At 40.2% G+C, this 27,574-nt stretch overlaps 1 protein-coding gene across 1 annotated transcript; it reads right to left on the bottom strand.

Moving 5' to 3' along the window:
- Window positions 1-245: 245 nt before the first annotated feature.
- On the bottom strand, window positions 246-27,574 carry snrnp200 (small nuclear ribonucleoprotein 200 (U5)). The gene is made up of 45 exons (XM_036526664.1): window positions 27,304-27,574; window positions 25,405-25,568; window positions 24,774-24,945; window positions 24,412-24,604; window positions 24,145-24,200; window positions 23,934-24,032; window positions 22,986-23,138; window positions 22,240-22,339; window positions 21,957-22,093; window positions 21,596-21,676; window positions 20,710-20,883; window positions 20,400-20,537; window positions 19,641-19,796; window positions 18,825-18,995; window positions 18,042-18,235; window positions 17,572-17,695; window positions 17,212-17,361; window positions 16,960-17,070; window positions 16,085-16,216; window positions 15,722-15,910; window positions 15,397-15,594; window positions 15,027-15,179; window positions 14,803-14,883; window positions 14,131-14,214; window positions 13,734-13,840; window positions 13,261-13,379; window positions 13,000-13,154; window positions 11,957-12,146; window positions 11,341-11,514; window positions 10,698-10,858; window positions 10,243-10,470; window positions 9,468-9,659; window positions 8,845-9,023; window positions 8,521-8,672; window positions 7,918-8,026; window positions 7,051-7,159; window positions 6,274-6,463; window positions 5,612-5,776; window positions 5,129-5,250; window positions 4,143-4,286; window positions 3,276-3,452; window positions 2,144-2,304; window positions 1,890-1,971; window positions 1,532-1,624; window positions 246-714 (listed from the first exon to the last, which is right to left on the bottom strand). The coding sequence occupies exons 1-45, from the start codon at window positions 27,346-27,348 to the stop codon at window positions 565-567; spliced, it is 6,414 nt and encodes a 2,137-aa protein (XP_036382557.1). The 5' UTR covers window positions 27,349-27,574; the 3' UTR covers window positions 246-564.

The raw sequence follows: 27,574 nt of genomic DNA, 5'->3' as shown, positions 1-27,574 counted from the left end.
ATAGGATTGCCTGCTTAAAAGTGTTATGCATTGTTGCAAACCTGCTGTTTGCATTTCATATGAATTTCAAGCCTTTACTAATAAATGTAAAGAGCATAGAATACACTAAATTAAAAAAGCACATGAATTCAAACTTCTATTTAAAGCACTGCTTTTTATTTTGACAGCAATAAAAAGAGAAAAAAATGTTCCATATTGTAATTATGTCTACAAAGATGATGACTGAGCAGATCCAAAGAAAAACATTCAAATCAGTATTAAACCTTTCACTACACATTAAAACTAACTTGACAATTGCTTATTTCTCCAAAATAGTTTGCTTTTTATGCTTTGCTTTTTGCTTTTTACATGTTTTTGTTCAGAACAAACAAAAGCCATATTATCACATTTAACTACCCAAACTATGAACACAATACACTGAGATTTGGGTATTCATGTTTAGATCACGGGTTGATATTTACCAGTGAACACATGGTCACAAAAATAGAGTGGAAATAGAAGCCCCATGGATGGAGACATTCTAGACTTAAATGGCTGAGTCCAGAATTCCCACCCAATGTTAGCTCAGTCAGAGTCGCTGTCACCCTCACTGTCAGCTTCCTTCACATCCACGCTGAACTTGTACTCCTGATCACAGCCCATGTATGCATCACTCATGAAGTACAGCGTGTAGTTGTGTACACCCTGAGCTGGTGCCACAAAGTCCAACTTCACCTGGTGTGGGAGAGGATGAAACAGCAAGTTAGTCAAAATGTGAAAATCTGTTCCTAGAAACTATAGTTTCAATCAAATGCACAAGGCAATTTACAAATGGCAAACTGAAAAAAAATGGAAATATTACATGCAAGTAGGGTTAAGCATGTGAAGGTCTCAACAACTATGTCTTCACCTTTCTGGATAGCAACCTTTTAATATTTTCAGTTGTTACTTGATGAGCTGAGTGAGGGCTGACATACAAGTTCAATTTTTGGTAAGTGTTTGAAAAACTATGGAAATCAACTTGAACCTCCAGGACAAAAAGACCTTCGTTGGAGCAGGTAACTCTAGTCTGATGTATTCTGTATTTCAAAATGAAGCACTTCTTCCCTCAAGAGATAAATTTACATCAGTATTAATTATACTACTAGTGAACTGGACATAATTTTTTGCTGGTGACTGGCTAGTGTTAATGTAATTTTCCTCCGGCAATTATGTTTGGAAGTTAGTTTATTAAAGGTAACCATTAAGTGAATACAGCATTTTTATATTACAAAAACACATGAAACTGCCCCTTAGCATGGAAAGAGGCAAAAAAGAATATATATCAAATGTAAAGTAGTAGAATAAAAAAAGCTGTCATAAAAACATCATCATATAGTACACAACATATTTTAGAAACACACCAGTGTTACAGTGGCAATTGTGATGACTTTGTAACAGTTCTTCACACTGTAATAACCTTTTTGTGTAGCACCCTTTCAGCAGTACTCCACAAAATGCTTCACAAAATTAAGCACACAAAACAAGAGATAGGACATTGTACAAGACTAACCTTTGCTTTCTGCTGCAGTGTGAGCCTCTTGATGGATATCAGGCTGTTGGACTTGGGGTCACCAATCACCACCCACCAGCCCTCCTCACGTTTCTGTCCGAACACATTCACATCAATCACAGCACAACTCCCAGCAGCTACTTCTGTTTTTCATTTCCACTGAATATGAACTTTTTGGTAATGAAATATATCGTTTAAACTTTGGAACTGTGTCATCTATCTACCTGGATCTCAGTGTAATGCAAGCAGTAAAATGAAAGGGTTTAGACAGATCAAACCAAAATATTTAAAACTAATATATTTAAGTAATTCAGTATGGCCACTATAATTCAGTATGGCCAATCTGCATCTGCAGTACCTGTGGGAACAGGGGGGCGATGACAGGCCCGGTCACCTCCTCTTCTCTCTCCAGCTGCACCAGAACCAGAACTGGACCTCCACTGTGAATAGATTTGTGGGTAATTAGAAAAAAAAAAAAAAACTTACATATACACAGCACAGCTATGCTAGGTCCACTAGCTAAAAGGGCCAAATTCAGCAAGTTCTATCTTTGGGTCTGGACAAAGCATTACAGATAAACTAGAAATATTCCTTTTATGTTTTTCCACCCACCTCTTAATGTTTTCCTTCTCTGCCACCTCATAGGACAGCTCAATATTTGGGTAGCGGTTGCAGAAGCGTGCCACATCAGCCATCTGTGCGTCAGAGAGCTGCAGCAGTGCAGTACGCTCCTCATCCTCCATTTCCATGATGTCAAAGATACTCTCCACTCCCTGAGAGAGTTAGAAAGGGACAAAGGGATAAAGAAATGAGAGACAATACCTGATGGAAATGGCAGTGTTTGATTTTCACTGTTTGATTTTCACTTGCTTCATAGGTGCACTTAAACATGAACCTACTTGTGAACAAAGGGTAAACATTTCACTACTTTGCACACAAAATTGTGATGTCAAATTTCCATTTTAGAGCATGCTGGTGGCAATAGCTATTGCATTGTATCAGGGACAGCCACTACTGTGGAAATGGATTGCTGCAATAGCAAAGGCAACTCTATTTTCAAACTGGTCCATGACAGTGTCAAATAAATAATGGAAAAAATTCTGCATCTACTTAATTTATGCAATAAAACATTTTTCCTCATTAGCTGTTGAATGCTGTAATAGCAAACTGTATACCTGTGGTACATATTTTGTAATATTTGCCTAAAGCAATAGTTTCCAATAATGAAACTTCTCAAACAAACGCTCCAGCAATATAGCAATATAGTTGGTTATGTATATTTATGGCTGACCTACCCAGCCCTATCCCTTTGCCCTCAAGACAAGAACCTTGCTGATTGAGCCACTTGGGAACCTCCATGTTAAGGTAGCTTTTAAAGCAAATATTGTTGCCCAATTAAGCAGGATAAAGTTATTGAAACTGTCATTACCGAAGCTGTCACACCAGTCATTCTCTTCGTTTATCGCCCTGTATGTAAACCCAAATCGTATCCTTAACTCCAGATTTCATGAGATCAGTAAATGATTTAAGCTTTGGTATGTAGTCAGAAATAAAAATATCTTGCGCAATCAGCTCTAGGTAATGCTCTTCAAAAAATTAATTCCTAAATGACAAAGCATGTCTGCTCAGGAGTGTTTTCACTCTAACTGGTGTTCACAAACCTCTCAGCTTCTACACATGCAAAACATTTCAAAACTGAGAAAGAGCAGCAATTGTGAGGTTGCCATAGGCCATCCCTTCTTACCTTGTCAGTGCAGCGTTTGATGTGCTCGGAGGTGAAATAGGGCAGCTGCTTGAGGTAGGAGTCCTTGGACCACATAGCTTGGGTGACCATCTGGGCCAGCTCCATAGCTGCAAGGGCTGGGCTCAGCCAGCCATTGCTGGACAGCACATCTACACAGGCTTGGATCAGACGAACTGCCTGCAGTGGAGAAGAGGTGCATATAGAACATTTACATCAGTCAGAACACTGCCTGATTTTTTTTGCAAAACAATTATAACAGCTCCTTCCCCAAAAGGGTGGCCTCAACATATTGGGATTCACCCTAAACTACCAAATTCAGAAAGTCATCCAGTTCAAAATCTCTTGATTGCTGTTTCATGTGCAAAATTAAAGGGTAAGAAAAATTTCTTAACCTAAACAAAATCAATAAGGCTATCTAAACAAAGTCAATTACCACAATTTTGAGATATCACTCCACTAACGCTAAGCACTGAGTAAATTATTCCACACAAACAGACCACACACAGCAAGCAAACATGAAACTAAACATCTAACAGGTAAGTCCCAAAACACACTATGTATCCTGCTCTGATGATGATGAAGAGAAACTTCCCAGAACATAAACTTCCCATTTTAGACTTCACTGTACACACTCAAACACCTTTAACTATTTATACATGAAACAAAAGGATTTACTTTCACAAACCAATACATTATGGTTTTATTTACGCTGTATAGTTACACAGTTGTCTAAATGTACTTTCTCTAATTGTCTAAATGTTCTTGTTTAACCAACCCTACCGCCTTCTTCAGTACCACCACCCCACATGTTACAGCTTAGGCAGTTATTTACAAAAAAAGTATATCCTCCGCTGTTGTCAATCCCACCTTGCTGAGTATCTCCTCGGTGTCAGACTGCAGCTCAGCGCTCAGCTGCATTCTGGACAAGTGGGCCTGTAGCAGCAGGTTTGTCTTCACGTGCGGGTCATTGAATTTGGGGTTGTTGAGTTTGTGGGGCACTTTCTGGGCCAGCTGTGAATGAAGAAAACACAAACCATCATTATTTATTACATGGGAGAGCATTCACATGGTACAATCAGAATATTCAAACCTCTCATGAACCTTCGGGGGTGGTGGGGTGTACAGGGCTAAAGATTAAAAGATTGGGGGGGAGGGACAATGAATATTTTGCTGAAAACCATGACTGTTGACAGTCCAAATATCAGATTGCTAATAAACACACCACAGTGCTTCAACTAAGAGCTAAAGTAAATGAAGCACCTAATTAAATCTGATGGTAAAGCTATTTACCTCACCCTTCAGTTATAACAGAACAAAACATCTATCTTTAAATTTATCTATAAATTAGTTCCTTTCAAACAATGCCCTTTTTCCACACCTTCATACCATTTGGTAACACTTTTACATATTTAGTACAATCTGTTTAAACCCATCTGTATTAAACCCTACGACAAAAATTTATTTACGCATGGTCGAGACTGCTTATTCAACTTATTTCTCCTTAATTTTGAAATAAATTCATACAGAATATTTTATTCTTATTCAGTTAACTGTCTCTCATTACATTTAATCTGACTGAATTTAAAAATACTACAATTGACGGATGTGGCTTCTAAATACCATGCTGTGGTCACTGAACACCCATGGCTGAGCTGCATCAAAATTACATTCTATCAGGATAATTGTTAAAAAAAAAGAAAACAAGAAAAAACTTGGTCTAGACATGAATTGTGGGAGTTTGCAGTTGAAAGTGGACTGTTTGCCTTGGTGATGAAATTCATTCCCTACAATGCAATCAGTAGAAGTTTAAACATCACGAAGCCCCCAGGTAAATATACATCTGTGCACATTACCTGCCGGAGCAGCGTGTCCTCATGGTGTCTGATAGGAATGTTCTTGTATTCAGCAGCATTGGAGATAATCTCAATCAACCCACGGATCTTAGTCTTGGCATTCAAGGACATACTGAACAACTCTGTGAGAGAAAAATACAGATCAGTCCGCATCTAAAGAATAATATATTTACTATATTAATTGGTGCCTCATGTGCCAATTCTTCTGTTTAGAATGCTACATCAAATATAATGTGATCGATGTGTTTCTTAAGGTGTGTCTGTATGTTAGCATAAATGAAACCATTATTGGTGAATAAAACCTTTTAAAATTATTATCATGTTACAAGCAGTAAACGGCTAGATTTAAAAGGTCCTATGACAACCGTGTGATGGAGGTATGCACTCTACTGTGCAGCATTCTAGGTTACGTGGCACACTTTTGCAGCTTCCCATTTCAGAACTTTTGTCATTATTCAGCGAGCCCTAACACAGGCTACTCACCGATGGTAGTGTAGTTGATGTAATAGTATGCAGCGATCATGCCCAGGTTAAGCGGTGCCACGTCCATCTCGTCTTCAATGCTGATGCATTTGGACTGCTCCAGGTCATGCAGCGTGTTCTCCACCAGTTCTGACAGGTGGTCAGACAGGTGCCGGTGAGACATACCTGTGTAAGGAGAATAAGACAGGGTTCCCACACTTATTTAAACATCAAATTCAATGACTTTTCAAGGACTTTTCAGGCCAAATTACCTCAAATTCAAGCACTCAACATGGCACAGTCTGTGACACAGTTTGTTAATGACAATTACCACACTAAAGAATTTAAAAATAAAAACCAGCAGGCTTTACAGAAGCTCACAGACAACAGTTCGATGTGCTTCAATTATTTAGTATGCTAATGTTTGCTAATACTTCCAAAGCCTTTGAACGACTGTCATGCTACTTCTGTTTAGTGAAAACTAGAGCTTTTTCTTTTTCTTCTTTTATTAAAACGCTTGATATATTTTACATAATAGTTTAACTCCTCTCATTTTAGGCATTTACAATACATATTACTTATCTCCACCCATTATCATTAGGGCTTTAACCTCAGTTACCAATATAAATGACATTATCTATAAATTATGGGGAATATCTTGCGAGCATTTCCCCAACTCTCACCTTGTAGGTTGTAGTAGTTGGGGTTCTGGGTCATGCGACGGTACAAGAATGTCCAGGTCAGGTAGTCTACTGCATCTTGTTTATTCTCCACTGTCTTGGTCACAATCTCTGCATTGAAGTGGTCATGCAAGCAGTGGTCCAGGTGGGATTCCACCGGCAGGGGCTCGTATAGGAACTTCTTAAAGAAATCCTGAAAAAGTGAGTGTCGGAATGAAGATGAGGAGGATCTCAACACTGTTGGACACCCAACACGCCAACCTCAGCAAAACTTGATATCCGGCATTTTATCAAAATGCTCTATATCCAGTTTTGAGCTGACTTTAAGCCAATTCCTGCATCAGGCACAAATGGAACTTGTCTGACAAAACCTAGCTGTACAGTTAAATCATTTCACTGGTTTCTCTTTATTTCTGACCAAATCTAAAGGAAAAGTGATAAAATAATTTTATGGCTTCTGCTTATTATTACTATGCTTATATTCTCATTATTTCCATTATTCTTTAAGGCTTTCTATATTCTTAATTTATACAAGAGAAAAATATACAAAACTTATTTTCATATTTTTCAAAATTTCCACAAGTTACGGAACAGTCTGTTCAATACAAAGGTGGCTATGTAAATAGATCTTTTTTTAGCATCATTAGATGGGATGGCATATTCACAGTCTACTTTAACAGTTGTATTTTTACATAGTCTGGGCAAAATTTTGACGATCAAACATATTTTGTTAGTCATAGTTAAGAACAGTGAGGAAACAAAACAAGAAAAAAGACTCACCTTCTTGGAGCCCTGACACATGATGACACAGCGTCCTTCATCATCCTGGAGGGGGCGACTGGCCTTCCCCACCATCTGCAGTACATCGTAAATGGGGTAGTCCACATACCTAGGGGTGAAAGCATGTTTTCACACAATTGTATGCAGCCACAAAAAGACACCGCTGAGGTAAGTATGCAATCACCTGAAATGAATACAATGCATTGTTAGAGAAAAACCTTTAAACAAGATGAGAAAAATTAAAGCAGGTACATAACTGCCAATAATACCTTTGTTTCTACTCATAACAGAAATATTCTGTGGCTATTTCCTGAATGGAACCACCAACATAAAACAATGGCTCTGGTGGGTCTCGAAGCAGTTAAGACACTAAGCGCAGGCTGAGCCTTATAGCCTGGGGTTTGAAGCCCTCTGCCGACAATAGATACATTTGCTACAACGGGATAACACCAGGGAAGAAACTGATGAGGAAAAGGGAGGAGTCTGTGAAATCCGATAATATTTTGTTACTCTATGTTTTAATAAATGGCTTCAACAATCTATCATTTTAACATTATATCGTAAAACCTGTAGAATCTGTTTAAATCAAGTATTTTTACTAACAGCACTATTGAGTTACAATATGTCAGTATAACCTACCTCCTAAGGTAGGAGTCTCAGAAGTCACTGAATCATGCTATTCATGTTTTGCCAAAGCAGCAGAATTAAGATGACAATACTACCACTATGCACTACTGGCCAAATCTGTTTTGAAGGCAGGAACTCCTACCTCTTGAAGAATTCATGATATATACCTGTCCAATAAGATGAGCAGCAACTGACAGTTTCACATCTCTACTTGTGTCCCTATGTTAATAAGGTACTTACGCATGGATCTTTCCATTGTAGTACTGTGTATCCATGACAACAACCAGATGTGCAGAAATATTGGTGCCCCAGCAGAGTGAACGTGATGCCACCACCACTTGCACTGCACCTATAGAGAACCAGGGAACATATGCAAACAGACATGGCATCTGGTTCAACTTGCAATATCTTCATTACGTTTACACAAATAGTATACATTTGTTTATTCAACTATTAATCAATTTAATGAATTAATTTACTTTATTGTTTACATTGTAATTTACTGCTGACAGTGATCATCATTTTTTAATGCTACAAGTATGTGACTTATGTGGCTGAGAATATGTGCGTCTGAGAAATTTGTAGTTCTTTAACTGCAAATTCATTAATTTTACCGACTTGTCTCCAAGTCAGACTGAAACCTATGAAGACTTCCAAGCAAAACCTGACACACTGTTCTAGATCACCGTTTAGAAGTTCATGGCCCATCCCTCAGTCCTAGAAATAAAAGGGTGCACAAAGGCTGATGGCGGACAGACGGAACAATGTTCCTCTGTCATAAAGATTCCCATGCCTACTCCTGCATCACCAGGCATTCATATATAGGCTGGACTTATCCCCTACCAGAGTTGAAGAGCTGCTCCACGATTCTTCGCTCAGTGGCAGACAAACCCTCGTGCAGGTATCCAACACCATTAGTCAGAGTCTCCTTCAGAGTGGTGTCAGTCACTTTCTCCAGGAAGGGAGCCAGGTCCTTCTCAGTGCAGTGCAGGAACCTGACATATTACAACAGTGTTGATGAATGCCCAGACCTCCACAGCACAGGGAAAAAAGTGTCCGGCCTTTGTAAAAATACTAGGTTGGATTTTCTGTTACGCACTCTGGTTTGTCCCCTCAGTAAAAGATTGCAATAAAATACAAGACAGTAAATTTCCAAATCCCTCTCACCTCTGAGGGACAACATCAGCAGCACAGAAAGTGAGGATATCGATGGCAGTGAGCCGCGTCTGTCTGCGAGATGGTACAAACACCACGGCTGGTTTGGAGGGCGAATGCTTCATGATGGCATGATACACGGGCTTGGCCATCGACAACAATCGAGTCTGAGTGTGGCTCACATTGAATCCCTGACAAAGAGAACCATTCAAAGGACAAAGGAGGAAAGATAAGCTTAGCGGAGAGGAGGAAGGCAAAATTCTGAACAGGAGAAGATTAATAATATTACATAGGAATGAATGATCAATGAAATAAATCTGATCAATTCATAAGAAACACGTAACTGCATTACACATAACTGGAAATTTGGGTCCTTCATAGTGAAATTTATTCAGAGCGATCATATGCAGTTTTGAATCATGGCTCGCTGAAAGTTTAAAATACAAACTCACATTTTCTCGACATATACTACCCATGGAAGTATTACACCTTGGCTACTTTCCACTCTTCTAACTAGACATGATAAACAGATGATATATGTCATTCGAGGCTGAAAAACGACTCCAGGAAAAAATATTCACACATCCCATCCCAGAACACACTTCTCCCATTTTCCATCCCATCTTCTTACATACCTGGATGTGCATCTCCAGGGGCACAGGGCGCACATTGGGGTGGAAGTTAAAGGTGGCAGTGGTGCTGCAGCCCAGCCAATGAGCGACATCTTTGGCGTTCGAAAGGGAGGAGCTGAGTGCTACTATGCGGATGGGCCGCTCGATCTGTGAGGAGATGTACCTCATCCTCGAGCATATCACTTCCAGCACAGGCTAATGGGGGGAAAAGATTAAAAAAGGGACAGGGAGAAGAGACAGCTTACATACAGCTTAATTACGAAGTTTACATACAGTGTAACCCCCTTATTATCTCTGCAATACGGAGCATATGTGAATTTAAGCAGGTCATGGTTTTAACAGGGTTTCACTTTTATAAATAGCCTCGGCCTCAATACTGGGGAGAACAAACAACAGTATTTTGGAGAAAAAAATTAAATCAACTGGTGTATGAAATAACTGGAATATTGCCCTTCACACAAACTGGTGTATGGAATAACTGATACACAATGCATAACACAGCACTGTATTCGACACAGCATGTCAATGAAATGCATAGGATAAAAGTATACCTTAGTAAACAGGTATACCTTTGTTTTAAAAGTATACGCCTAAAGGACAGTTTTTATTATAACTGGGAAGATGACAATCAACAAATGTTATAACGAGAGTAAATTTAACATCGAAACCAATAGTAAGTATCTGGAAGTTTTGGCAAAAGAGCTTAATTTATCTGCATAATCAAAAATAATTGACCTGAGTTTTCCTTCAGACAACACACCCACCATGCCAAACTTACCCCATTCTCTCCCCCAATGAGATGCGTCTCATCCACAATGAAGAGGCTGACGTTCTGAACATTCTTTCTCTGTTTCCAGCGCCGGGACAGGATGTCCCATTTGTCAGGGGTGCTAACTATGATGTCACCCTTGCCCAGCAGTTTCAGGTCAGTGCTGGTCTCTCCCGTCAGCAAGACAACCTTCTTATTCAGAGCATTCTGGAACTTCTGGTGCCAGTCCACAAACACCTGGATGGGAGAAGACGGAGGACAGCCAGGGGAGGTTGGAAAGGAACAGAGGGAGAGGAAACAGAGGAAGGCCACAGCAGAATGGGGCCCACACAGAGAGAGTGGAATGAGGTAGGAGAGAGAGGAAAGAGAAGGAGGAAGGAATGAGTGAACAGTGGGTGTTAAAGGGTGATGAAAAGGAAAAACAAGCACAGAATGCTGCTATGGCATTCAAAAACAAAGTGTACCTGCTCAGCCAGTGCATCCATTGGGGTGATGTAGACACAGCGACCCTCAGCATTGTGTAGAAGCATCCTAAGGATGGCAAACTCAGCACAAATGGTCTTCCCACTGCCCGTGGGCGCCCCAACAAAAACGTTGTCATCACTGTTGTACACTGCGTTGAACACTGTTAGGAAGACAAAGTGCGAGGGTTTATTTTTCTGCTGGGTAGTTTTGGGGAATAATGGAATTACTATTCTGCATGACATCAGTTTTCAGCCACCACCCTACCTGACAGAAGACTTAGGGCCTTACACATTAATGCCCAGTACAGTTCCTGGAGCTAATCAAGTATTTCATCACTTCCATCATAGAAAGTTTTCCATGGATGGAGCCGTTCTTGATTTGTTTTCTTGCATGTACTTCAGTCCTCTGATAGCAAGTGATTGATATCGCTTTTTTTCAAGCCACTTGTAGAAAAATTATCTGATTAAACAATTGCCCATTTTTATTGACACTGTCATGTGTTGAATTCAGTTTGACTATTTCGAACCATGGACAATTGCATGGAGGCAATTGGAAGAGAACTGGGAAAATTATGTTTAAATATGCCTGCAGTTATCTTTAACCAGCACTATAAACCAGAGTGTATTCATTTGGCTTGCTCACCCTGTGTTTGGATGGGGTTGAAGAAGGGGAACTTGTCCTGGTACAGACTTTCAAAGGCAGAGTTTCGCAGGGCTGAGACAGGCAGGGGCTGCAGGTCCAGAAGCTCAGTGGGTGGCGGATACTTCTCTGGCAGGATCAGGTGACGGAATGACACAGGCAGCTGGGTCTCACAGGCTGAGGAAAATCAAGAGATAAACCTTTTTCAGTCATGGCATAATCCATTTCATAGCCTGCGTGGGAAAACTCAGCACAGGGACATTTAACATTCTGGTACTCACGGGCGTGAGACAAGCAATGAATGAAACTCTGAAACAGGTTTTCATGAACACATAAAATTATAGCCGTTTGAAACGGACTAATTGAAGATATCTAGATGTAGGGGTGGGAATAAATGTTACCATTGTGTTTTCTGGAATAAAATTCATTATTTGTGAAAAATATGACTTTGTCGAGTACTACACTGTTAAGATTAAAGTATAACATTTTTAAAATACAAGCATTCCATGTTGATGGGGTAAGAGTAACTATGGAGGACACTGTGCTTGCACATAACAAACAGCGTTAGAAGTTCTGGAAGCTACACAATGACATTGCTAGGAACACTATGGTCACTCACAGAGCCAGCGATCAGATGCAACACGGATGAAGTACTGTGGGGGCAGTGGCTCAAACACGGGCACAAAGAAGGTGACCAGGTGCTCATCTTGGGCGTATTTTGACTTGAGCAGAAAGTATTCATGGTGGAGAATGACTTCACTGTCCACATCTTCAACTAAGATCCAGAAGGCCTCAGAGGATCCATGCACCTGCAAGGGACAGAGAGATCATGTCGTGAACATTGTAGCATTAACTTTCCAAGAACAGGCTGATTTAACCAATGGTAACAGAACAATAGACTGTGCCACATTTTAATTCCCTTTCAGTAATTCGGATGAGTTAAAATATTGCATTGACACAACTGTCAGGAATACCAATTTAAACCAAATCTATTGGTATTTTCATATGAACCTTTTTTTATCACCTATACAAGTGAAACAAGCATTCTGCTTTCAGATATCATCATCTCATTTACAAACTGATTCAATGAATTCACTGTGGGAGCAGCTTGTAAGGGGCCCCATTTATAGCCTGTACAAGCCACGGAGGCAGCCAATGATTACCACCAACCAAATAATTAACACATATTAATGTGAAAAAGAGGCATAGTTTTTGGTATCCCCAAACACTGCAGCTTACAAGAACAATTATTCATTTTTCAAATTATAACATTTTGCTGATAAAGGTGAAATGTATTTGCATTGGGTTTTCCAGCTGTCAAAGTGTATTTAATGGCAAATAGGTTAGACACTGTTGAAGTCAGTACAAATTGCCTATTTATTCACTCTAATGCTTGGTAGGTATACTGTATATAGTGCCACTGCTAACCAAGTGACCCAGTAGTATATATGGATTGATATACTCAGGCTGAGAGGACCCAGGTGAAAACTACGACAGCTAGTGACCTATATTTGGGAACGCCGAGGCTTGTGGACTCAGGAACGTATATTACAAAGATATATCAATTCTTATTCACAGATAGTTTGCACAATCAGTGTAATACATTCAATGTCTTTACACCCCATCTCTAATTTAGTGGACAAACTCCTCAGACAAACTAACCTTGTCATCCCACTGGAAGTCTGGTGTAATGGTGAGCTCCACTTTCAGTGTGGAGCGAGTGATGGGCTGCAGATGAACTGCTAGATCCAGTTTAGGAAACTGGTGAACGTACTTGTGGATTGTCTTCCCCATCTTTGGCATGCGGATCAATTCACCTGGAAGAGAAAATAATATAACCCTAATCCACCTTGTATACGGACAATGAGAATCTATTGCATAAACCTTACATTACAGGAATAAATGGAACAGGTGTCCTCTTACCAATTTCATTATGATTCAGGTCATAGAGACGCTCAAAGGGGAAATTCTTCTTCTCAATTTTCTTGATGACTTCCTCTGGAAGTTTCCGGAACTGACGGAGGGGAGACATGGACTGCCACCTATGATAGAGGAACACAGAGACCACAAGGATGTGATCAAAGGAAGAAACGCAGTCACAAGCTCATTTACACAAAGAAGAAATCAGTACACATGAGGCAGGGGAGAAAATGTTACTGACATGTAAAACTGCACCACTTATTGTATTAGAACACATAAAACCTCACTGAAGAGATATGGTGGGCCATCCTTGCAATTTAATTTACTTTGAGCAGTTTCCATCTTAAAAGACCAGTACAACCAACACAAATACATACTACAAAGAGGCATTCATGTCTGCTGAAGGGTAATTAGGTGTTCAATGTGATACAGGTCAACATGGAAAAAGGTACAAATAAGACAGGTAGGTGACATACATCCTCTTGTCAATCATCTTGCAGAGGTTCATAGTCTTGTCAGTCAGCTGGGCCCAGCCTCTGCTCAGCACAATCTCGAATATGGCCCTCATGAGACGCCCGGCACTCTAGAGAGAGATTTCGTTAGTCTTCATTGTGTGTACACCTGCTTCATGGCCATGCTTCACAGAGTTCTTTACCAAATTCAGTTTGTGTTCACAATCATAAAGTGGAAAAAGTAGGCAGTGTAGATGGTGGTTTTCTATGCTGACTCCAATGTGAGGGTAAGCTTTAATTTTTTGAGGACACCTCTAATCTAACTCTTTCAATAAGAGAAAGCCATTGATATTTGTTTCAGTGTAAATGAGAATGAAAAAGTGAGAATGTAAGTGGGTATGTGAAAAAGAGTGATATCTACCTGTGTGACATAGACCATGTCAGCCATCAGTGCAAAGCCCTCCAGCTTCAGCTGAGAGATGTAGGCCTGGAGCAGCACATTGATCTGCAAGACAAAATTACAGGAGCTTCACACACACTGCTTTTGAACTGATAACTAACTTCCAGCACTTTTATCCCTCTTAATAAGATAGCCATGAATCAAATCCTATTAACTAGCTAGCTAACTTACATACAACTCATTCGTTGACATGTAAGCTGGTTTTTGAGTTTGTACAAAATGTTGTTTATTGTGTTGTACATGAAACCTTCACCATTCAGATTCAGATTTAAAAGTGTCCACACCTGGCAGCACTTCCTACTTCTAGGCCAGAGAGCACCACTCCAGTTGGTACGCTCTTACTTTTCACGTATCACCCGTGTTTACAGGCATAACTACACCACAGGCATGAATAATATACCATGTATAGGGGTGCGTTCCAGGAATTCACAAAATGCAAAGAAATATCAAACGCTTCTTAAACATAAAATACTTGATTACAAATTAAATATCTGACCAAGGCCTGGACTAGGGTTCCACCACTGTATGTGCGTATTCTTGCCGAAACTCAGCTTCTCTTGACTGTGACCTTCAGTAATGTTTCCATTTACAGTAATAATTTCCATACACAAGATGTTCATCCACCCACTCTACCTTGGCACTGGGCTCCTCAATGCTTTCCTTCACAGGAATTGGAACCCTTTCCAACAGTTTCTGCAGCTCCAGCTTCTCCTCCTGGAAAATTAATAAAAGGACAAGTAATCATTAAACAGTCTTAATGCTTGGACCGGAGGGCAATTACAGCAACAGTACATTTGAAGGTAAAGTGGGTGAGTGCTTGGGAAGCATTGGGTATACATTTAACACACAATACGTACCTCACGGACAGTGATGTTCCTAAACTCAGAGGACAGAGAGAAGACACGGAAGAGCTCGATTTCACTCAGTGTGGGCTTCAGCAGCTGGTTGTAGGTCTGTATTGAGTCGTGTGTGATGTAGAAGTGACTTGCGATCCTTCCAAGATCGGTCACCTTTAGAGAGAATGTTGAATATTGAGAAAAAAAATGCACTAGTGTTATACAGTGATGAAAACTTTAGCCTCACTATTACTGAAGCCGTTCCCTTGTAAAGTTCTTCATTCCGTTTTCATACACTGAAGATACTGCACAGTTAACAACCTTGGTGTTCACAGATGAAATTAAAGGCATTTCTTGAGTCTCTGGCAGTGTCCTCTTATCACCAACGCACCTGGAAGCTGCCTGTCCTTTTGTCATACTTGATGAGGCTGTTCTTGTCAAGCACACTGGCAGCTGTGTGGACCAGGTCCAGCCTACGCCTCTCCAGCAAGGGGTCAGAAGCACGTTCATCATGAGGAACACCATACAGGGTGGGATTGCGCAGCATGCGGACATACAGGTAAGTGTAGCCCAGCCAGTTCACTGCATCCTGTAAAGTGACACATATATGACTTAACCCTACATCGTCATACTAATGTTAACGTAATCACAATCCAAAAAAGGGATCAACTGCTTCTCTGGAAGCCAAGATAACCACACAAGAGACTGATACCCACCTTAGCATTCTGCACATTGCCCAACACAATCTCAGCATTAAGCATGTCAGGCAGTTTGCCCACCATCTGGCTTTCAATGGGCAGCTGCTGGTTAAGCAAGGACAGGTAGTACTGCAGTTCTCCGTGAGATGTAATCAGGATTCCCTCGCCCTTGGTGTCATACTGAGGGCGCCCTGCTCTACCCAGCATCTGTGAGGAAAAGACATACGATAATGTGCCAACAATCATACATGTTCACGTGGACACATAACTCAGACGGCATACAAATGTTTGAAAGCAATGTGGCTGTACCTATAAAAGGAGGAAAGCTGGTTTGTATCAGAGCCTATAGTAAACATAGGAATGCCTGCAGCTCATATCCACCTGTAATATGTCCAGAGCACCAAGCTCTGTCCAGCGTCCCTTCTCTGGACTGTACACTTGTGTGCCTTTGATGATGACCGTGTGTGCTGGAAGGTTCACACCCCAGGCAAGAGTGGCTGTTGACACCAACACCTCAAATACAAAAGGGAGAGGAAGTGACATAAATGGGGAGCTTCAGAGAAACATTTAAGATATACTTATTTTCAATCAAACAGCATTATCTTTGTTCTAATTTGTAGCAAGTGTCAGATTTTTACAATACTTTAAATTAAGCTTTGATAGAATATTTTTAAACCCATACATCATTTTGACAAACAAAATCCAAAATTTCCAAATAATGTTTCTTTTTAATGTCACATTAGTATTTACTGACTAATAGTATAGTACAGACGTGAATGAATCTGCTAAGTTAAAGCACTAAAATAAATAAAGCGTTATTTAATTGCTGTTTTATGTATTTCAAAGCATCAGTGCATTCTACCACTTATGGAACCTAATCATTGTGAAATTCAGCCAATATTATGGGAATAGACTAACTGAAATATTCCACGAGGAACATGTCAGTTTAGAGCCATTAAAATATGGCACATAAAATGTCTGTATTATGCTGCCTTTCTGATAACGGACAAAATTTCATAATGACGGAACATTTTCAACCCTATCCATAATAATAAAAAATAATCCTAGCAGAAACCTCGCATTTGACTTCTTAACTTACACATACCTGTAAAGAGGATTAGTGTGGGATTAAGTGTGTTCTTTAAATAATTTGACAAATATCTTTAATTTACTATGCTAATATTGCCAGACTGAGCTGAAAAGAGGGTGTAGAAGGGGGGAGATGGGGCCAGTGCTTAACAAGATTAAAAATTTACCTGTATGTGGCGGTCAGCAAAGAGGTCCTCTACCAGGGTTCGGTCAACTCGTGTCATTCCAGCATGATGAATGGCAAAACCATAGGGCAGCAGGTCTTTCAGCTCAAGGTTCTAAAGGACAAGAATGGTAAATGCAGAACAAAGTGCGTCCTAATGTTGTCAAGAGTTTTTTATGGCATGAATATCTGCAAACACAGAGAAAATGAGGGGTAGATTCCTGGCAGTTTCCACTCCACGATCACTCTTCCTCACCTTGCACTGTTCTGCCTCAGTCCTCAGGACTTCTGTTGAGGCCGACCCTTCCCTGAGGAACAGACCCAGAGTGTCCTTCTCAAGACACATGTCACGAATTGCTCGAGCAGTCTTTCCCGTCTCCTTCCTGGAGTGAACAAATACCAGAACCTGGGGGATGGATTGGTAGAGGACACTTCATTAGTCATCATCTATAGATTCCTAATATTTCTATACATGGCCTGAAAAATTCCCAGATGTCCTACATAATATTATGGTGCACCATATATGGCTTGATGTTTGAAGGCTAATTTACTTTAAGCAAACCCTTTAGCCAGACAGAATGCCCACAATCGGACAATGACTCTGGGATAGCATTACCTGGTTCTTGCCAGCATGCTCCATGATCTTCTCATAAACGATTTCATTCATGATCTGGAAGCGTTTGATGGCCTTCTTTTCAGTGATGCCCACGTACGTCTGCTCCAGGGGCACCGGGCGAAAACTGTGAAAGACATAAAGTGGTGATGTTTTGTGGTTTATAACGACTATCCTGTTACATGACCATCCGTCCCTGTGTGTGCGCTTCGACTTGCAACCACCACTTGACTTTTCTTGTTTGATACATTATGTTTGATACATCACGTAAACCGCACCTTCCGTGACTGAAACACCTGCAATTTGACCACCAAATATTTGACAAATTCACGTTAGAGTTCCCTTGTCAGCAGTTTACCGTAGCAGGGTTTGTTTTATTTGGGTGGGGGGGTGAACATACGTTAAAACATGGCAACCATATTTCAAAATAAGGGTGGAGCACTGCATATGTAACGAGCATGTCTCTTACTAACCTGTTGTCAAAGTAGAAGAGGCCGCGGGCAGGGTCCACTCGCAGGCAAGCTGCTACATCCTCATAATTGGGCAGTGTGGCGCTCAGGCCCAGCAAGCGCACGTCCTCCTGAGTGAGCTCCACATTACGGATGGTCCGGGCCACCAAAGATTCGAGAACCGGTCCTCGGTCATCATGCAGAAGGTGAATCTCATCCTGGAGACAGATGGAGAAGACCATAACTATGTGTACTGAATGATTACACAATGTAATCTGCAGTTACAAAACTACAAGGATGTTTTCCCTGTTTCAATGGATAAAAATACCTTTTAAGCATGTTTTTGGTATTTATTCTAAATTACACTGCACAATCCAGACAACAGGCCCTGCTGAATAATAATTTGCAACGGCACAATAAGAAAGAATGGCATAAGCCTGTGTGAAGACTGAATTAACTATGTACTTTCAATCCTACCACCTTTTCCACCAACGACCTAACTTGGAAACTTCCAAAATAAATGTGCCAGTAAAAGTATGAAGTTATACATTGTACAGAAAATATACCGAGATGAAAATTTCCAGCTAGATGTTAATCAGTGAATAAAATGCCAGCCTCTACAATGAACTACCTTCAAAACAAAACATGTGAAAATGTATCTGCTGCTTGCTCTTCTAACAGTTTCACTACACCGAGTTCTAAGGTTAATTTCAAAATTAGGCTGATTAAGCTAGGAAAATAGCAGAAAGGTTGACAGGCACAGCAGGGTAAAATGAACAGCAATACAGGCAACTCAGATGTACTCACGATGATGATGAGGCGGACTAGCTGGGTGTAAGTGCGCTCCCCACCCTTGCGTGTGATGATATCCCATTTCTCAGGAGTGCAGACAATGACCTGGGTGGCATTGATCTCTTCCTTACACAGCTGGTGATCTCCTGTCAGCTCTGCCACAGTGATGCCATAACTAGCCAAACGCTGGTGTTGGAGAGAGAAAGAAGCTTAGATATAAAGAAAGAGCTATTCTTTTTTCCCCCCACTCATGACATACAGTAATAACTGAATGGAACACAAAAACATGTGATACAAGACAGTGAAACAGAAAAATTTCTAACAAATGTTAGAATGCTTTGTAACACAAATACATCACATAACAGTGGGAGTTCCAGGCTAGAAAGTTTACTTATTTAGGCATTTTAAGCAAAGTATGATTTTTAATTTTACAACTCAACTGTAATTTTTAACTTAAAGTTGAACTTATGTTCATTTTGTATTCATCAGTTTGTTTCAACAGCCATCTTGTTTGGTGTATGGTACAACGAAGAGACCCACTAACACCGGAACAAACTGGCACACAGAATTTACTCTGGACCCGAAAATGTACAGGAGGGGAAACGGTGGTTGTGGAGGACCCAAGACTCACCTACCATGCTTACTTAGGGCATTAATCACATTGACAGAAAGGGGGAATTCTGTCAGTCAGTGACTTTGTTTATGCCATATCAGCTCATTAGCTACACTATCTAGCAACATGTATTTGTTTAAGTTAAACCAGCCATATCAGCTGAATGTGCCTTTTAACCTCAATGACTGTTAAAATGGACTCCTATTCCTTACACTCACCTTGCTGAAACTTCCCACCATCTCTTGTACAAGTGAACGCATGGGAGCCACATAGATGATCTTGAAGTCATCCACGTTTATGGTACCATCCAGATTAATGTGCTTTCCAATCTCCCGCAGCATGGCCATCAGTGCAACGTTGGTCTTTCCTGCCCCCTGCAGGTATAGAGGGAACGAGCAAGATTGAAGGAAGAATGGAAAAAAAGAGAAGTAACAGCAAAGCAGTGAAATGCCATGCCACTGCAAGCCATGGAATAGATGACATCCTTCCATCAAAGAGTAATGATGGTAATGAAAAATTATAAATAATACTTCATATTTGAAATTGGTGATTAATTTTTCAATCACAATATCAAAGAAATATTTAAAAAAATCGTTGGGTCCTTCAAATTGACCCAAAAATTGCAATCTAAAATCCCATAAACACTGCCCCATTTCCAAGATTTTCTTCATATGCTGATATCACTTCAATATCAGTGTTGGAAGCTAAAAACAATGTCAACAATGTCACCCTTACTCCCATATTTACATTAAGTGTGGACATGTCAGGTTATTACAGTTAGCTAGCTTGCAAGGTACTAACTTACAACCTATATGACAGCAATAACTTAGACCTTATATGACAGCATGTCTAATCTGTCACACAATCAACAGAACACTTGCCTGCATGTAACATGCATATTTCACATTTTAAATAACTCAGAAATGAAAATTCTCAAAGGCAGCAATGATTCTGGTCTAGTTTAAGCTACAACTTACCGTAGGAGCACACACTAAAAGGTTCTCATCTGTTTCCATGGCGGTTTTGAACAGTTTGCTCTGAATGCGATTCAGTGTTTTGAATCCCTCAAATGCAGCTTGTGCATATTTTGGCATCTTCTCAATGGCCACCAGCACCTATTGAGGAAAAATGCCATCAGACACCCTTTAAAAATTCAAATAATACTTTCACTTTATTGAAATAAATGGGAAACTCTGCTTTACAATGTTTTTAATATTTTGTACACACAATATTTATTATTAAATACTGAATACACACAGGAATACTAAATCCAAGATAAACACTTACCTCATCCTCTGCAAATGGCTTGGGCTTCAGAGCAGGCACATGTACCTCCTCATAGCCTTTGCGCTGCTTGCGAAAGGAGCCATCGGGGAGCTGACAGCGCTTATTAGCCATGAAGTGGCTGCCCTGAGTAAAAGCAAGGTCTTCCAAATCCAGCAGCTGCCGAGGAGCCAGGGACTTACAAGGAAAGAGGAGAGTACAGATTAGCTGACGGCACTGAAGTGATAACATGAATGCTTTGCTACCATCTCATTTAGGGATGAAATGGTACACTGGCATGCAATACTGAATTATGTAATAATTAGGGCTGTAACAAAATACTGTGAAAAAATATAACACAATAAAAAAATGTGGTGGTACACATTGTGGAGCTGAAAAATGTTACATGACATCAGCTGCAATCTGTTTCTTCTAATTATATTAATCAATACAGAAGACAAACAGCCAAAATAGAAAACAAATAAACGTGTTAGGCTAAATCTTGTTGTGGTCATGTTTTTCAAAGCTGAGTTTTTGTCATTTATTTTACATCAGCTTGTGAAATGCAGTGAGTAGTACGAGTTGTCACTACTACACAAATGCACTTGACTACACCCCGCAAACAGAGGATGCCACTGCTGGGAATCAAGGGCTCTTGAGTAGCTTGGCGTTTAACAGGGTTGGGACCCCTGTTTGACCCCAGCTGTGTACAAGACAATTCAGCAGTATGTAGCCAGTCAATGCGAGTTTGAGTGATTACTTTGAGGACAAAAAAATGCTATAAAAGATGATAGTGACATATCAAGAAATGTTTGGAATGATTACTGTGACCCCCTATTCACCCCTAATCTCAGTGCACATCTTGTACAAACAAAAGGCCATATGTGTGAATTCATGTTACAGTCCTCACCTCTCCGTGGTCTAGGTCCATAGTCTCCAGATCATTGTCCACACGTGACTTCCTGACCCTCTCCCTGCGAGATCGCTCCTCCTGTACACACGTAAAAAAACCATTTCCAAGTTGGCTTTCAAGCAATTGGAGGATAGACCTCTATACTTGGAATGCTATACTTTCAAAACACTGACAAAATGATAGTTTAAACTTATGCACTGTTCATGTTTCATCACCCTTTTGCCATAGCACTGCTCATTCAGTAGACAAAACTGCACCTAACATAACTACATATTATACATAATCAAAAAACACTGTCAGAAAACTGTGACATAACCACTGGGTTTTCAGAACACACCCACTCCATCTCTATCCTTACCCGAATGATGTCTTCCTTCTCAGTCTCCTGCAGCTGATAGAGAACTTTGGACAAGTCCTGATCGGCTTCCATCTTTCCTATGATTCTCTCCTTCTCAGATTCACTCTGGGCACTTGCCAACATTGTACAGTATAGGACTGTATGGGGAGAGACAGCAAGGGTGTGTATTATTGGTTAATTTGACAAGAAAATATTTAGATTTTCATATGTAGTTACTGAAAAGCAACACATTTGTCCTGTGTCAAAACAGTACATTGTTTCTGATAAACTGACAGGTACTCACTCATGCGTCGGTGCTGGCGAAGGATCTTTATGAAGTCAAAGGTGTTGAACCCCAGCAGGAGGACCAGCTGATTCTCACACTCCCTGTCATCACTGGCAGTCTAAGCAAATATGGAAATATTCATGTTTTCACAACAAAAAGCTCACAAATGGTGTTTGACTGAGGTGGCCAGTCCCCCTTAAAAGAAAATTGTTAAATAATCATTTATCAAAATTTCTCATTGATATTGATAACTGTTTGATATCTTGAAGTTGGGCAGCACCATGAGGAAGACATGATTACAAGTCACACTGGTATTTCCCCTCTACCTTCACTCAGTCCCAAACCAAGTGAACAACTTCACTATAAGGGTCCATACTTTAATTGGCTTCATGCGCAAGTACATATTTGCAGAAGGGGAAAGGTGACATCTGAGAGCACATCTAGGACACACTGTTATCAGTCTAGTGCCTTACTAGAAACTGCTAAAAAAACAAAGTCAGCAACAGCAGCCTCTGAAATTCCCATCAAATCTTAGTACTCAGGATATCAACACAGTTAAACACAAAATTGAAAGTAAGTTTTAACAATGACATCGGTGTCCTCTCCTCATATACTTAACACAGTCCTAGATACACTCTCGACCATAGAGACACTGATAAGCCTGGCTGGACTGAGTGGCTTATTCTCACCATTAAATTGATGTTTGTATGTAAATGACACTTCGATCGATAAAGTGGACACAGGTCAATGAACGCAGCCCTAACCTTGAGGATCTCCAACACCTCATCAGCTTTCTTCTGGGAAACAATGGCATCATCATAAAAACGGCTGAGCTGCCGCTGCAACCAGAAAGCGTCAATGTCACGGGGGTGCAGGTCCTTCTTCTTGGTTGTCATCACATCACCTGTAGCACCAAGCTGGAGGATAGAGAAGAGTGAGTTACAAAGCTAAGGACTCAGGAGTCAGACTAGACAATGTCAAATGGGGGTCAAGAGGAAGGGAAAGCATGCCATAGGGTGAGCTATGTGAATGCATGAGATGGAAGTGACACAGAGATGTGGATTCATTCACATGCAGTGTGGTTTATGGCACAATGGTCTGGTTGGTCTGATCTCCTTTAGGCAATATCAAGCAATACACCTTTCAAAAGTGTGGGTCTGACTATGGACAAGAGTGGCTGGGAGAGCAAGCCTATTTTAGGGTAATAGCCATAAATGAAATGTTATATGCAAGAAACTGGTGGAACAATGCAGCAAGAACTGAACATATTCCTACGTAACATCGCTGCTTCCACCTCTTATGAGGTGGTTCCAAGTTGAGGTAGTGATTGGTTGATATATTGATATACCCAATCTAACACAATGCAATGAGAACACTGCAGTAAAATTATATTTTGGTTGTTGCTAGTGCAATTTTGTGACAATGTCAAGACATTGTTCAGGGATATGCATTTGGACAATGGAATGGAATTCTGACAGAAGAGTGTACACAACTGATGCATACAGTATACAGTGTACAGTGATGCATACAGTGTAATAAAAGACAAGCGTACCTACTACAGAGAGCATGAGTATACAGTATGCCAGTGTGCGGTTTGGACCACAGCCACTAATTCTCAAGGTATGCCAGTACCTCGTAAGAACCGCAGATCAATAGTGGCCTAGCACTAATGCTTAAGCTGATACACGTAAGGATAAAGATTTGATCCTTACATTGGCAGTGAGAGTGCAGCCCACATCTGCCTCCACACCCTCGCTGTCTTCATCGGAACCTTCATCACGAACCTCCCCAAACTGGTCCTCGTCGCCCTCCTAGATGGTGAAGAGACAGAAGACAGACAAACCAAACAGAAGCATGCAGTTACCACAGGGAGAATATGCAGTGCATTAAAATCAGTTCTCAGATCAACTCTCATTGACCTACCTCCTCATCAGATTCAAATTGCACGTTCACACCATACGTTTCGTCAATGTTGTCATCTGCAAAAAAATTGCAAAAGCATAAATAACAGATAAGGACTCAACAATTACATGGAGTGGACCCAAGACATTCTTTAAGACATTGCTCTGAAACTTCAACTCAGCTTACAGTGCAGTAGGGAAAACTTCAACTATGCTTACAGTTGGAAGTTTGAAAGGAGTTTGTTTTCACCCAACCCTTCCAACGTTTTTGTTTTAGTCCTTGTCATACCCATGTTCTGAAGCTCTTTGTCACCGCCGTAGTCTGTTATCTTCTTCCCTAGATTGACTAGCACATGGTAACGTGTGTCATCTGCTGGGCCCAGAAGTTGTTCCACTTCACGCCGACGCTCCTTGTCTCTCATCTTCTCATTCTTCAGCACTGCCAAAACCTCATCTGCTGCTCCACACAGAATGTCCCGTGGCTAGGGAGTTGGGTGTTAGGAAATGTCCAAGAAAATTAGAACAGAGAAATTAACAAAGATTAAAAAATCAAATACACTCCAGAAGAAAACATTATTAATCTACCATCTGCATTTTAATTCCACTGGCACATATTAAGAGATGATGGGTTTTTGCTTTATTAAAACTGACCTGGTCACCAAGAGCTGCCTGGATGAAGCTGAGAAGAACCTCATATGTCTCCCTTGTCTCCTTGGTCTTGGGCTTGTACACAATGCCCACCATTTCATCAATGCCCTCCGACAGCAGTGTGAAGCCCTTCATCTTGTTAATGTCATGCCTGTCCTCATCCCTTTTCCGTCTCCTACAAAGTGGACAAGGATGGAAATCAACCATACCATAAAATCAGTTTCCCTGGCATCATTTAACTGCTTTAAAATAGCCCTAGTCCCCATGGGTCTGAAAGATATTATTACCATAACCAAATATTACCATGTCTTAAGCAAGACAGCAAAACATGCATATTAAATGATGAAATACAACCATAAATTTGAATTGAATTAATAATGTTAACTGAACTGAATTAATACTTAATATTTTATTACAAGTGTATAGATGAACTGCCACCACAAGGGGAAAATGCTCTGAATTAGTTTCCATATTTACCCCACTACATCCGAACACATTGTGGTGGCTGACAGCCGCTTAAATGTAATCACTGTGATAATTTGGATGCTGAAGCTCAAAAAGAGTCATAACAATTTGCCATTTTGCACATGTGCACACCATGGAGTGTGTCAACAGCAAAGAAATGCCAACTTACTTTGCCCTTCTCTCTTCCAACATCTGAGGCTTGGTCCTCTGAGACTTGTCTCCCATTTTGGTACCTTCGAGTTTCCCCACCAGAGAGAGCACTTCTCCTGTGGGTTCATCACGCCGCGTTCGATCGATGAGAGATCTGTCTGCTTGCAAGACCAAGTTGGAATTCTAGACATAATTGATAAATAATAATTAGCATTTATTAATTTGGCAAATACCTTAACCCAGAAATACATTTCTCTGACATACTATTTTTTGATCAAATATTCCAGACTTATGTATCAAGCCTTATGTATCTTTTATGATGACACTAAAACAAATACCACTGGACAGTATGCTTTTAAATGCTGAAAACAGGAAAATTCACCCACATGTTGAAAACACATGAATAAAATCTTACAACCTAAGCCTCTATCTATTTTAAGGCTATTCTATGTATTATATGGCAAAAAGAAACATGGATGCCAAAAACAATCTCCAAATAACAGCTGATTAGCACCCACTAAGCACTGTGGGTCCAAATGCACCCTACTTTTCTACTGTACTAAAATAATCTCATAAAGCACAGCTCAGAATAACAGGAAAAATAAGTGTCAAATTGTTAAGACAGTTGTTAGACAATAGAAGCCACAATACATTTGGCAAGGTGGCAAAATGTGCACTAATGTTCATTTTCACAAGGCATGACGTTCAAACAGCTAAAAGAATTAACTGTCAAACATTTGTGTGAACTCCCCATGAACTGTGAAGCCAAATCAGGGAAAATTCTGTACGCTTAAATCATGTTAGATGCTTTAGAGCATAAGACAAACTGTAAGTGTCACAACTACAAACATGCTCTATGGGATTCAGTAAGAAATGTAAACATGTTCTAGGGAAATGAAACAAACATACATTTGGGACACCCTGAATGTGGTCTACCAAAAAGATTGGAAAATATGGTATGTTTGGTATGACAGTCTGATATATGAGCTAGTTGAACATATGGAAACGTACATGTTTGCACCAGCTAAGCATAAGTTAATTCCTAAATTATTGTATTTAGTCACAAATAACACATGGACTAAACTTCCCTCCATACCAAAATAACACAAGCTCACTGTCAGAACTTGAGATTACCATGTTTGTTTAAAGATGTATATGTGGCAGATGTATCATAACATATAAAACTTCTGTGTTGTGAAACTGTAAGTTACTAATTATGTGTCATGTTTTTAGAGAAGTAAAGTCATCTGTTAATGCATCATATTATCAGCATGTAGCTTCTCCAATCAGTAATTCAGATTTTCTGTTTTGGGGGTTAAAGATACAAGGGCACTAGCCACTCTGCCCGATTCTGGTCGGTGTGCCTCGGCCTCAGTCAGATATTCTGAAGGACTCGGGCCAGCCCTCTTTTCCTTAGTTTTTACATCACATTTAGTAGGAAAAATAATTTACCACCATTACCAGCAGCGAAAGTACGAACTCAGTTTAAAACCTAACCAGACAGCACTTGCTAAGTAATTAGGTAGTGACATACTACAGATCCTTGGTGTACCTGACTTATTTTGTCCTAATATATATACACTACATATTAAGCAACAATTTGCGTGACAAATCCGTTTAAGTTGCACAACGTTATTTTGTTAACTCCAGTGCAGTAAATGTTCAACTAAATGCATTACTAGATTAATTTACACAACTTTCAATGTGGATCTAAACATACTCGCAGTGTCGTTTTTACTGCATTATACACTAAGGCGGCCATTTTCATATGGATAGATTTTCTCAGTAAAAAAAAAAAAAACTTCCAATTATTACCAAGCCAAATCGGTAATTACTACACACTTTCTCCCCTGCACAACCATATTCTGCACAATCAAGCACAACGTTTCAAATTGGTTTCTGATGTATACAAACTTACCGCTTTGTATTCATATTGCAGGCTACGCGCAGTTACATCCGCCATCCTTGCAACGCGCGGTCTGCTTCAACTCAACGGGCTTCAAAAAACGATTTACTGTTAGTCGGGCTGTTAGTTCTGTAATTTCAACTGAAATGCCGTCTTGTTCTGATTATAGTTCATAAAGTAGCTACATGGATGGTGAAACAACAATTCCAGCGTTGCACACTTTCCATGCGTTGGATTGCGTTGGTTGTTCGTTGAATGGCGCATGTATGCAACAAGAAGTTTG

The sequence above is a fragment of the Megalops cyprinoides genome, chromosome 4 (genome assembly GCF_013368585.1).
Source record: "Megalops cyprinoides isolate fMegCyp1 chromosome 4, fMegCyp1.pri, whole genome shotgun sequence".
NCBI lineage: Eukaryota > Metazoa > Chordata > Actinopteri > Elopiformes > Megalopidae > Megalops > Megalops cyprinoides.
The sequence above is the reverse complement of the archived record's forward strand: the minus strand, read 5'-3'. Positions and strand labels throughout refer to the sequence as shown.

Coding starts and splice junctions, on each gene's coding strand:
- snrnp200 (XM_036526664.1), bottom strand. CDS start 27,348: ATGGCGGATGTAACTGCGCGTAGCCTGCAATATGAATACAAAGCG. Junction 17,362..17,571: donor AGCATGCTGGCAAGAACCAG/GTAATGCTATCC, acceptor TCCATCCCCCAG/GTTCTGGTATTTGTTCACTC. Junction 715..1,531: donor CACTGCAGCAGAAAGCAAAG/GTTAGTCTTGTA, acceptor CTCCCACACCAG/GTGAAGTTGGACTTTGTGGC.